Source organism: Grammomys surdaster, unplaced genomic scaffold, assembly GCF_004785775.1.
Source record: "Grammomys surdaster isolate TR1022 unplaced genomic scaffold, NIH_TR_1.0 126185, whole genome shotgun sequence".
In the NCBI taxonomy this organism is placed as follows: domain Eukaryota; kingdom Metazoa; phylum Chordata; class Mammalia; order Rodentia; family Muridae; genus Grammomys; species Grammomys surdaster.
Window position 1 is genome coordinate 4,477,484 of NW_021620991.1, and position 12,826 is coordinate 4,490,309.

General features: G+C 51.0%; 1 protein-coding gene across 1 annotated transcript in view; it reads left to right on the forward strand.

The window, feature by feature from the left end:
- The window catches only part of Camta1 (calmodulin binding transcription activator 1), an 825,029-nt gene that overhangs the window by 715,336 nt on the left and 96,867 nt on the right, over positions 1–12,826 (forward strand). Inside the window, exon 7 of the mRNA XM_028757982.1 lies at positions 2,996–3,149. Coding sequence (XP_028613815.1) covers positions 2,996–3,149 — 154 coding nt within the window. The remainder of the gene's footprint in view (positions 1–2,995; positions 3,150–12,826) is intronic.

Below are 12,826 nucleotides of genomic sequence, written 5' to 3' on the forward strand. Positions count from 1 at the left end.
AGATTAATAAATAGATAATAGATTGATAGGTGATAGATTGATAAATAGATAATTGATTGATGGTAGATAATAGATAGAGATAATAGATTGATAGATAAGTAATAGATAGGTTGATAATATATAGATTGAAAGATTGATAGATAATAGATTAATAAATGATAGGTAGATAATAGATTAATAGATAATAGATGATAGATATAGATAGATATCAAAATAGATAGATAGATAGATAGATAGATAGATAGATAGATAGATCAGACAGACAGACAGACAGATAAGACAGACAGACAGACAGACAGATAGATAAGATAGACAGACAGACAGATAGATAGATAGACAGATAGATGGATGGATAGAAATTTAGCTTTTCGTGTCAGTATCCACATTCAGTAACCCTTCCTGCCCTTTGTGGGCCCTGATGTCAGCAGACCTCAAGCTTCAAGGGGAAGAGTCAGAGTCATAACTTGGCCTGTCTTCATTTCTACAAACTTGAAGTGACTGCGCTATTGCCAGGGCATTATAATACCCCAGGGCCTTGTCCTGAGACCACATTCAGACATGGGAACATCCGATCAATTGATCAGTTATCAGTCCATTAAATCACCATGCCTTGGGAAACTGAGAGTTGAGAAACCAGGAAAGTCCTTCTGGAGAAAGAGGGCTTCCCGTACACGTCATGAGTAACAGGTGGACGCTGGTTGTACAGAGGGCAACAGGCAAATCTCAAGAAACCATCCAGATGGCTAAATGCAGGAGCTTCAGGCTGCAGCTTTGGGTCCACAGGCTTCACAAGCTATAGTCTGATCTTCCCTGGGTCATACACAGGCTGCCTCAGCTTCATGTGGCTGTGGGGACAGGAGGGAAGCCACAGCTTTTCGTCTCCCAGGCACTGGGCCAAGCTCCCTCCAGGGATGTGATCAGAGGAAGCCCCAGGTGGCCTGCTGGTCCCTGCTGCCTTCTGATCCGGACTCTTATCTTTTCTCTTCATCCTGAGCTGCAGGTTCAGCTGCCTAGCCAGGCCCAGGATCCAGCAAGAACCTTCAGTCAAACCCTGGCTTCAGGGAGAGCAGAACTCAGGGCTAGGAGTCCAGAGAGTCAGTCACCTACCTCCCTTCACACAGCCCATCCATTTGGTGGGCGTGGCAGATCCACACAGCCCACCCACCTGTCGGGCATATTGCAAGAATAAAGGGAAATGAAGGCTAGGAACTCAGTAGAGCAGAGCAGAAAGCGACCACCAGCTGTCTTGGCAGGACGTGAATCTGAAGTCAGAGCCCTGGCTTCCAGCCCAGGTGGGTCCCTCGCCAGGAACAGAGCTCTGGGCAAGCAACTCAGAGTCTCCCTCTCCAGAGGGAGGGAGCCCTGCCCTGGCCTGCCCGCCTCCCTGGCTCTCGCAGACACCAAATGAAATAACAGTGTGAAAATACTCTAAAAAGAATGGGTCGGCCCACAGTGGCAGGGATTATCTTCATTATTAAGGAGCGTGATTTCCACAATCCAGAAAAGCTGCCATTAACGAGGGGCCCTCCTGTTCATGTTGATTTAATTTCCTGGTTAACTGAGCGTTGGCAAGAAAAAAAAAAAAACCGTGTTTCAACCCTTATTGGAAATCTTTTTAAATTATGCCAGTTTGCTTTCTTACACTGGTCATGGTATAGTCTTGAGTCTTTATTTATTAATGGGCTGATTGATTCATATTTTCATTTATTACTCTGGCTCTGACTATAACCAATACAGCAACCATGGACTCGGCCTCCCTCTGCCGGGGACCTTGTCCATTCCCGGGGCTCAAGTTTGGGAGAAACTGGGGATACTGGCCTGCAGAGCAAAGGCAGAGAGGGCCCACCACGTGACTTTCCGGAGTTTTCTTCAGTGTTTTGATGATTCCTTAGAACACCAAAAGAGAGTGTGACTTAGAAAATACTTTCTGGTCAGGGTAGAGGGCTAAGCAAATTTTTCCAGGAACATTTGTGAAGATGTGTGGTCGTTTTATGATGGACAGTTGGCTAGTGTCTGTTTGTTTGCTTGTTTGTTGTTTGTTTGTTTGTGACATGGTCTCATATAGCCCAGGCTGGCCTTGAACTTGCTATATAGATGGCTGTAGGTATGACCTTGAACTTGCTCCTGCTGTTCGCTCCCCAGTGCTGACATAGACATGCAAATCCACACCTGACTTGCCATGGTTGTTCTTATTTGTCAGGCCTGGAGTGACCAAGTAAACCCCAAGAGTTGGGGGCACCGCCAGAAGGCTTGGGGAGTCATGGCAACAAAGCTGTTCAGAAACCCCACAGTGTTGCCATCAGAGCTATTGGTGGCAGAATGTGGTGGCCGTGTGCCTAGATTGAATCTGGTGGGGAAAGGCTGGTCATTTCATAGAGTCATCTGGGAACAGACATCCTTGAAGTCTTTGGGCTAATGGCCTTTCCCATTCTTAAGTTCTAAAGTGGACTGGGAGAAGCTGTCTGGGGTTCCCGATGACAGCCATCTTCTGGGTGAGGCTGTTGCTGTTTATGCCGAGGAAGGCCCCAGGCTGCAAGCAGAGACTGGTACTGGAGAAGAAGGTCTAAAGCCCTGGTAGCTACTTTCCTCTTGAGAGCCCACATCACTGACCTCAGTGACTGAGGCCAGGATATGTTCCTTAAGCAGCAAGGGTGAGAAATGGAGGTTAGAAGCTCACAGGACACACAGTTAAGGTCCTTGGCTTCATGCTTGTCAGCCCCTGTGTTTGTTATGTATGTCTGTGGTTTGCATCAGGGTGATTTGCCTCTGTGGGCCCTGGATAAAGCCAGAAGCCTTTCCCGTTGTCCCAGTGAAGGCAGGAGCCTAATGGCACATGGTGGTTATAGGCCCGGGAAGGCGCTAGCATCCCACAGTGCCTAGCATGGTCTCAAATGCCATCACCTGGTTCTAGCATCAAGCAAGTGCTACACAGGCAGTGTGGGGATGATGTATACCTGTTGTGCCCTCATGTTGGCAGTGTCTGCTCTCCCCACAGAACCCTGACATCGTCCTGGTGCACTACCTGAATGTGCCGGCCATCGAGGACTGTGGCAAGCCCTGTGGGCCCATCCTCTGCTCCATCAACACCGACAAGAAGGAGTGGGCGAAGTGGACAAAGGAGGAACTCATCGGGCAGCTGAAGCCCATGTGTGAGTACCTCCCTGTGCCCCCTGCCAGCACCGCCCAGGTGGGCCTTGGGGACTCAGCATGGAGTCCTGTTTCTCTCAGACATGGTGTCACTGTGAATATAGCTTTAATGAAATCCCCTCCAATGCCTGCAGTCACTTAATCCTCATAAACTAAACTGAAATCAAGGCCCAAACTCCCCCAGACCCACGCTGATTGGTAGAATGCAACTTTGCAAGCACAAGGCCCTGAACTCAGATCCCTGAGCCAGGCACAACAGAGGTGGTGAGATTCAACGTGAAGGGCCTGAGAAGCTCTCCAAACAGCCAGCCTAGCCTACTTGATGTAGCTCCAGGCCAAGGAGAGACTCTACCTCAAACACAAAGGCAGGAAAATCTTGAGGACCCATCCAAAGTTATCCTATGACCTCCATACACCTGCACCCCCACTGACATGCGTTCCTCAGACACGTACGACAGATGGAGAAGGTGAGGCTCTGACACACAGACAGCATAAGCTGCGGTAGAACAAGAGTGCGTCCGCACACGTAGGAGCGCAGGGTGAGAGGCTGAGGAGAAAGGACAAGGCAGGGAACAGGAAGAATGGCTGCCCGCGCTGGCCCTGGACACGGCAGCAGGCTGCTGGCCCTGGGCTGCCACAGTGCCCAGCCTGGGTGACAAAGGGCTTTCCGTAGTTGAGTTGACTTCATTTGATCGGCAAAATGGAGCTTTCTACAGCATCTGTCAGGTGCGAGTCACCAAGACAGACGGCCAAGGCTCCAGGAAGCCATGGATCCTTGTTCCTGCAAGTACCGCCATCCCTCCTGCCCCTACCAGCTAGGCTCAGCCAGACTGAGAAAACCACGAGGCTTCCCAATGCTTGTCAGGGCCCTACAGCATTGTGAGCATGCTGGTTGTCTTCTCAGACACCATTGGTACCTGGTAGAGCGAACCTGTAGGTCACTAAGGAGCACAGCCATTCTGAGCTAGCCAGAGGGGAGCTACAGTTATTGGACACAACAGGCGAGCCACTAAACTATCCTTGCCTGAGGACTACAAGCCGAAGCTAGGAATAGCTGCCATGACACACTTCTTCTGGAAGACCCTAAGTGCCCAGATCTCAGTATGCCATCAGCCTAAGCTCTAGAAGGGGTTACTAGGGACAACATGTCATATATTGTATGAAGATCCAAAAGATCCACCCTGGGGCTTGGCCTCAGGACAGAGCATCTCCTGGGCTGTCTTCCTGAGCTCAGGTACTGTCTCTGGTACTGCAGGTGACCCAGGGGCCTTCAGGATTCATCCTTGACTGAAACCCCAACCGTGTCTGTACTGGCAGGAAGCCGCTGGTGTGGCTCTGCTTTCTGTCGTTGGCAGGCAATGCCTCCGCCTCCACACCTATCCTGAGGCTTTGTGGCCACCGTGCCTTGGTTCCTATATCTGGCCTCTCCTCTCTTCATCTTTTTCTCCTCACTTTGGTTTCTGGACTCAGCCTATATACAACCCGTCCCCGTGGCTTAGCTCATATACTCTAAAGCCCCCTAGTCTCCTCAAACCTCTGCTCCAGGGAACACCAGACAGAAGCAAACCCACCACCACTATCCAGAGGAACCGCACAGCCTAGCCTGATTACACAGAGCAAGAAAACACAGGAAGCCCTGAGATAAGTTAGTGCTCAGGACGGTATGGGGTGTAAGCAGAAAGTGACCACGCTGGCTTTCGTGCAGTGTCTGTGGGACCCTGGTCAGCAGATCACAGTCCTCCAGCATCCGAGCTCCGGGACACAAGGCTGTCCAGATATGCCTTCCCATTCCAGTACCAGTGGTCCTGGTTCTTAGGTTTTCTGCTTATAATTCAGGACCCAGATGGCCTCAAGGGGTGCCATTAAGCACAGACAGGGTCCTACCCAACCCCTCATAGGCCCCCGTAGGCCCATTTGTCCTTTCTCATAGGTAGTACCTTGGATTAGCAGGGGCAGGAACTCTGCCCAGAACACACTCTAATGCCACCTGGTGAGAGAATAGACAAAACCAGAACTTGGACTCAGGACACTAACCATTGTCCTGGCTCTATGGCCACCGTGAAACTGGAATTTGGTTCTCGCTACCTGTCACTCACAGAAACCAATGAGCAGAGCCTAGGATTAACATTTCACTTTATTCAGAAATCCAGGAAACTGAGAAGACAGTGGATTAGCTTCCTGAAGCTCAGTCTTCTGTCTCCAGCCAGCAGATTATATAAGGTCGGAGACAGAGGCAGTCACTCATCCTCAGGCTCAGTCTCAGCCGTCTGGTCAGGTGGTCAGTCATGCTTCTGATGACTTGTGATATCTGCATCCCTCTCCTGATCGTCCCCTGCCTTCTTGCTGGCACTTAGTTACCACTTCCAAAATAAAGGCCCTAGGGAGGACTCTTAACTTGAAAAGGTGGCAAGGGTCAGAGGCTTCTGCCCCTGGTCCATATCCTCAGTATTCTGTCTAGGGGGCTCTTGGCTCCAAAACCCATCTCCAGGTAGAAAGAACACATTAATTCCTTCCCTCTGGGTCATATTTGTCTTCTGGGTCACTGCAAAGAGTTCTTCCTGCTGCCTGCCATTGGCAAATTAGAGCCTGTTTGCAGATGAAAGGCTCTACCCAGGTCGCCAGGAGCAGATGACTAGGTCCTGGCACAAATGTCAGAGACCATTTGTGCCAGAAGGACACTAGGGACGTGCTTCCAGGGAGAGCCATGTCTGCCAAGCCGACCCTTATGCTCAGCCTAGGGCATCCTCCCTAAATGCACACAGACAGCTTCTACCTGAAGCCATCAGTGCCATGTCTCCTGACACCTTGCATAAGGGTGCCACCTCCAGGCCAGGCAAGAGTTTTGGGCTCCCAAACTCTGGGGGACAAAAAGCAGACTTGATTTGGCTTCTGAGGTTTAACCAGGAATGGGGGCGGGGGTAAGTGAATGCTTGTTCAGGGCCTGCAGTGCATCAAGAAAGTTACATACAAATTACAAGGAGACCAAGAGGTTGAATCACTCAACGAATGGTGTATGCCTGCCCTGGGCTCTGCTATGCAGACAGCCCTGCCTGGGAACGGGTACTTGGAAACACAGGCCTTGTAAGTGCCTAGCTGCCGGTTGAGCGTGGATAGCACACAGGTGCCAGCCAGCAGTATTCAGGGAAAGCACTGTTTGCTGAGAGCCAAGAAGCTATCAGATGGGTTCCAGAATCAGGCATAGCATGAAGGCTGGAGCCAAACACATTAGCTTCATAAATCACATTCCTTCAATGGCTTCCCTGTTTGATACCCTGATGTTTCCCGATCTCTCTCTGCTCGTCAGAGTTGTCAGTGGCTTAATCGGAACATGAGACTGATGGGTACAAGGCCTCTGTCCGCGCTCAGTCTCTGTCTCACCTGCCTCGAAGCAGGAGGGGGCTCCTGTGCCATCTGAGTCTTTGTACAAAAGGACCTTCCCTCCACCTGCAGTCTGAGGAGCCCGCATGTAAAGAGCAAACATGGAAGGGAAATTAAGATGTCTGACTGAATTCCCAACAGGCTTCCCAAGAGCCTCCCTGACTTTTGTAATCCTCCCTGGACAAATAACAGTGGCTTAAGTCAAAAAGACTTGTATTTCGCTTTCACTTTTACGTCTTTCCGAAGCCCAGAGTCAAAATGCCCGGCCCCTGTATCTGAAGTCAGCCCCTCAGGCTCCTCCCAGCTGGTGCTTTGCCATTTTCAGGGTGCTGCTCACGTCCACGGGTTAAAGACGGCCACTCCCGCCCTTGCCCATTCTGATCAATGAAAGGAGAAGAAAAAAAATGGAGAACAAACCCCTTCCCTTTAAGGGCAGAGCCACAAAATAACACAAACATTTCTACTCATGTACCGTTGAGCAACATGTTGTCCTATCACCCCCACTTGGAGAGGAATCTGAGGCAGTGTGACATTTCGCTAGGCACATCTTGAGAAATGACTTTCTCCCTGTGAAGTGTGCATGAGGACCCTGTCAGCTTTGGCTTTGCTGGCTTACAGTATGGTGAACTGTGCATCTCGGGCCAAAAGCCTGGGCGTGACTGCCTGGGCTTCTGTCTAGGGTGAAAGAGAACAGAACTCATCTGCATACAGCCTGTCACATCCTGGAAGTCTTGGGATCTACTCTCCTACAGCCTCAGCTTAGCTCCTAGCATGCTTCACTAGTGAGAGCCAAGTCCCTCCTCCCAAGCCAGCTGCAGAGGGATGCTTTAGAGTGGATGGCTGGTCTGCAAGCAAGGCTCTGGCTCTTGGTCCTTCTAGCTTGCTGGGAAGTTTGCTCAGTGGCTCAAAGCCACAGCCATCATGACCCAAATCAAGCACTCTTGGCTTCTGTGACCCAACAGAGAGCCAGATAAAACTGGTTTCCATAGGGTACCCATGGTTTTCTGCCCTATCTCCTTTCCTGGCTGCCCATCAGGAAAGAATATGCCAGCCTCTTCCCAGCTAGCAGCCAGACTGATGTACCAGGGCTTTACAGCTGTTCCTAGCCCCTCCCTGAGCACGATCCTGCCCAGCTGATCCTACCTTGGGGCTCCATTTGGAGCACCCTGAATGGCCCAATGGCCCTGCAAGAACAAGCGAGGCCTGGGTTTTCAGCAGGCCTCCACCACCCCCAGAAAACTCCAGCCTTCAGCCAGCCCAGTTTTGGTTCTGCCCAACTGTCTTCCAGGAACCCCACCATGTCACTCTGGGTCCATAGATGCCTACGATAGGTGTCTTCAGTTACAAAAGGAGGGCCAAGTAGAAGAGTTGCCTGGAAAGACAGCCTGGGCCTGGGACAGCAGCCACCTCATACCCCCACTGCTCTTGCACTGTCCCATAATGTCATGCACACTTGCACACATAGGTACCCACATGCACACAGCATCCTCGCCATTTAGACACATAGACAGGGACACACACGAGAGCTCAGAATGGGGAAGGCTTGGTTTCCTGACCCAATGACTTCTGAAACTTTCTCCCAAAACAACCCCAACTCCTTGTCTATGAGTTAAGGCCAAGGACGCTCTGGCCAGTCTAGGACGCACACGTGAGAAGTGGTTCCGTGGCTCTGTGACTCTGTGGCTCCGTGGTTTGGGTAGTGGTGCCAGCAAGGGGCGCCATGTAAAAGGATTTCCAGCAAAGGACAGAGGCTGGATGTAAACTTGGCAGCTCTGAGCTGTGAGGAGGCAGAGCCCCCTCCCCTGGATATCTGAGCTTTCTGAGTGGCCATGTCCTCTTTCCTGGGATGGATGACAACGGGCTGGTTGACAGGTTCCTGTGGCCCTGAAATGATATCACAAATGTCAAATGACCACTGTACTGGCTGGAGTTAGGAGGAAAACCTGTTCAAAGGCCAGAACAGTGCCCTCTGGAGGCCAAGTCCTTAGCTCACAACCCCTGTGTGCCCAGTAAGGGCACCCAAAGGCCACCTAGACATCTCCTGTCTTCCTCCAGCCAGAGTGGCACCACTGAGCTCTGTGCTACACTGGGCTTTGAGAAGAGGCCTGACAGGAGGAAGCCTAGGTCATCCCTCAGGGAACCCAATCAAAGGGAGCCTGCCTAGAAGGCATCACAGGACTGTAAGTTGACTAGGAAGTCAAGGATAGCCATGTGGTAGGGGCCCCAGGCCATCAGCCCAGACGACAGTGTGGTAGAAGACTATGGGGCAACCCAGGCACTGTGAGGAACATCAGGAAGGAAGCAGAGATGAGGCAAGGAGAAATAGTGTGTCAGTGTCAGGATCGTGGCCTTCAGGGCTGTTTGACTCTGAAGCCATGGAGAGCATGCTGAGTTTGGGGTCAGAGGCCCAGGTGACTGTGAGGATGGGAACTGGGCTGACTGTTTAGTGTGAGAGAAGAGAAGCCATGTTGAGCATGGAAACGGGGGCCATCCATGTTGAATTCAGGGTAGAGGCCATGTTGAACTTAAAGGAAGAAAGGCCGTGTTGAGCTTGAAGGAAGGGATATTGTGTTGACTGTTGGGTAGAGGTCACGTTAGGTGTAGGAGTGGAAACCTTGTTGAGTGGGGGTTGGGGGTGGAACCATGAGAGAATGAAGAGATTGAGGCCATGTTGAGTATGCAGGGGACAGGGAGGGGGATCATAATAGAGGCCCTGGTGAGCGTGGGCTGGGGCCACAGTTCATGTGGGATACAGCCACGTTGACTGTAAAGGCCACTGTAAGCATGGGGTGGTTGCCAAGGTGAACAAGAGGTCGTGGGTTCTCTGACTGCCCCTAGAAGTCCTCAGATGCCTTGACTCTTTAGTCTTTACTGGAAATGGTTTTAGGACCCATGTCTTGGCCCTTCTCCTCACACTCAACAAGGGCCTTTTCCAGCCCCAGGGCGGCCAGCATAGGCTAGGGAGACTGCAGACAGGGACCCCACATTGTGAAACTAAGCTTCAGAGGCAGAGAAATTCCCTGGGAACTCCCCACCCAGCTTCTCTGCCACCCTGTCCTCCAGTCCCCAGGGTACCTTCCCACGTACCCCAGGATGCTCACTGGTCCAACACACCTGAGCCTTAAGGTATACATTAGGCTCAAAGTATCGTGTTTTCTCGAGATTTTTTTTCAAACAAAGACAAATTCTGTACAGGGAACATGTTTATTTGTTTTGCTTTTTTGCTTAGATTGTAATCCTGGTGATTATGGAGTATCAAGATATAAAATCAACAAGGGCTCTCCTTTCCCGGGCCTTCTAGACCAGTTCCTGATCATTTAGCGCCACCTGGTGGTCAGTTGTAGCAGAGCGCCTCCAGGATGTACCTAGCACTCCTGCGGGAATTATCTGAGCACAGTCTGTGGAGTGGAGTGACTGGCCTTGGAGTGACAAAGAAACTGCCCAAGGATTGCAGGTGTGGCCATGAGAAGAGCAGAGAGTGAGAGACCAGCCTCAGGTTGAATGCTGCTAAGGAGGATTGAGGTTTCATCCAGTATCCCGGCAGTGGAGGAAGATCTCTGGGATAGAAGTGACAGATCCTAAATCAGGTGTAAGCTTGGGTGTCCGGGCTGCCCAGTCAGGGGATCAGAGTACCCAGCTGCACCTTCTTCTCTGGAGCACTGCATCACAGTGAGCCCTGAGCACAGAGCAGCCAATGACAGAAACCATTTCACTTCTGAAGCAGCTGGGCAGGTCTAGAAAAAGCAGACTCTAGGGGCCCTGTCCAGCTCTGTTCTGATTTCTGGGGTGGAAGCCAGCCAGGGGACTCTGTTTTACAAAGCATCCTCGTGCTGGAATCTCCTGGCTTGTATTTCCTAGAAACTCTAGCCTGAGGCAGACACCAGAAAGAGGCAAACCCAGGGCTTTTCCTTGGAGAGCAGGGCTAGCACTCTCACACTTGGATCTCTTGGGGTGACAGGGAGGCAGGGTTGGAGATTTATCAGGAAACTTCCAGAGTGGAATGTCCAGGAGATGGGAAACCTAGTTTTTGGGTGTTTCAGGACTGAGCTGTCTCCTTAGACTCATAATTAAGAACTGGCACCCTTAATATTTTCTGGGTTTGCAGTTGGAGTCTTGGTGCCAGCACACAGTGTGATCTCTTGGAAACCATGAGACTGGGGTTCAAACCCAGAGGCTCACCCATGCTGGGCAGGTGCTACCATTGAGCCACAGTGCTAAGCCTTTTGTCCATTTTCCATTTTGAGATAGGATCTTGCTAAGTTTCCCAAGCTGGACCTGAACTTATGGTCCTCTCATCTCAGCCATCTGAGTTGTTTGGATTTCAGGCCTGTGCCACCAGGTCCACTTGTTGATTGTAATTCAAGAAAAGTCCTGAGTATGGACCTATACAAAGAAGAACACCTTTGTCCCTGGGGCCAAGAATAGCAGCTCGGTCCCTAGGGAGAGAAGTCTTGTGTTCTGTGGTGACTGCAGGATCTGAGTCTGAGAAAACTCACACACACACACACACACACACACACACACACACACACACACACACAAAGGTGCAAAGTCCTGGAAAGGATTCCCTGTGCACTGTGCTATCCCTGGGATAGGAACTACTGTCTCTGGACCTTCAGGGAGGCTGAGCCCCTGTTCTGCTCTGCCACACTCCTGGCAACACCCCTCACCTTGGCCATCTTCCAGCCTGACTCCCCCTGCCCATGGGACCTTGGTTTGTTTTGCAGATGTTCTTTTTTTTCCTTCAGACTAGATCCTATTGAGCTGACGTGTCCCCCAGGAGGGACAAGCTTTTAGTTTCATGCCTGTCCCTAGCTGCTTGTCCTTTGGGGCTCCTTGGGTGCTTGTACCTCTAGGCTGTTCCAGAAGTCTCCTCTGGATTTCCTCTCCCCATTCACCATCTCAACCAACCTTTGTGGCTTGTTCTCAGGCCTGTCCTAGGCCTGAGAGTCAAAGATCTGGTTCTAACTCAGAGATAAGCTCGCTAAAGAGGAGATGGTCTAGTGAAATGTGGAATTCTCCAACTCCCTAGGTTTTATGTCTCTGTAAGAATCAAGCTCTCTGGACCACATACTTGGGAGTTAAGAGGGGGCTTCCCCTAAGGGAAGCCAGCCATCTGAAATGTCCCTAATTTCAAGTGGCTCTGAAGTACTGGACACCTAGCTGTTTACAGCTACATGTTTCCCCACTGACTGGCTCTTCCCTCAAGTAGGGGGAAGGACTGGGAACTCCAGGTTTGAAGTGCTAACACCAGGAGAGACTCCACTCCCTGCCCCACTGAGATTCCAGCATTCCAGCAAGTCAGGGTTTCCAGCACATTCACTACTACTGTGAAGAGTCCCCAGCCCATTGGAAGAGAGGCTAAGCCTCAGGAGGCAGAAGTTCTCAGCCAAGGCCAGTTTCTAGTCACCAAGTCCGCCTTTAAGGTTTTCCAAGAGGCCAAATGCAGAAGCCAAGGCCACGCTATCCCTATGTGGTCTAGATTCCTTGATCTAGGAGTCTCCATCCCTCGCCTCCATTCCCCCTTTCCTCTGAAGCAAGATGGCCAGAGTAAGTCCCTCACTCCACAGCTGACACCAAACCTCAGCTTCTGGCTTTCTCCAGGGTGGGTGTGACAGGGCATGAAGTCTAGGCCACCCAATAGAGAGGGGCTCCTAGCATGCCACGTCTCAACATCAAGACACAGCAACCAGGCTCACTGGATCCTTGCATAAAACCAGCACACACACCACCCCAAACCCTCAGCCCCGGCAGTGCTTCTCAGAATGAGAGCGGAGTGGGGAGATGTGGGGAGAGGGAAGCTGACTAGTGTGTGGGTGTCTGGATATGAGAAGTTAAATCTAATGAAAACTTCATCTAGTTGAACCAAGAAATCAGAAGCAGGGCCTTTATTCCTGTCAACAAGGATACAGTGAGGATGAAACCTACGCACGGCTGCCATTTCCTATTGACCTCGTTGCTATGGTGACAGCCTTTGAGCATCAACAACTCCGAAGAATTCCAAAAGGGCTCATTCACTGGCAGCGAGGTACAGAAATGGACTCCCTCTCCAGCTGGCTCTGTCATGTGACTCACAAGTAGGGTGACCCCATGACCAGGCTTGCCTGGGAGTGTCCAGGGTGACCTGGTTTGAATAAGTTAAACAAATGGTTACCCTTGCGTGGGTCACTTTTATGTGACAGGTGCTGTGTGGAAGTGGGAATGAGCTCAGACAGAAGAGGAGGAAGGGCAGGGGTGATCCAGCAAACCCTGGGACAGAGACACTGCCACAGAGACACTGGACAGAGAGACACTGCCACAG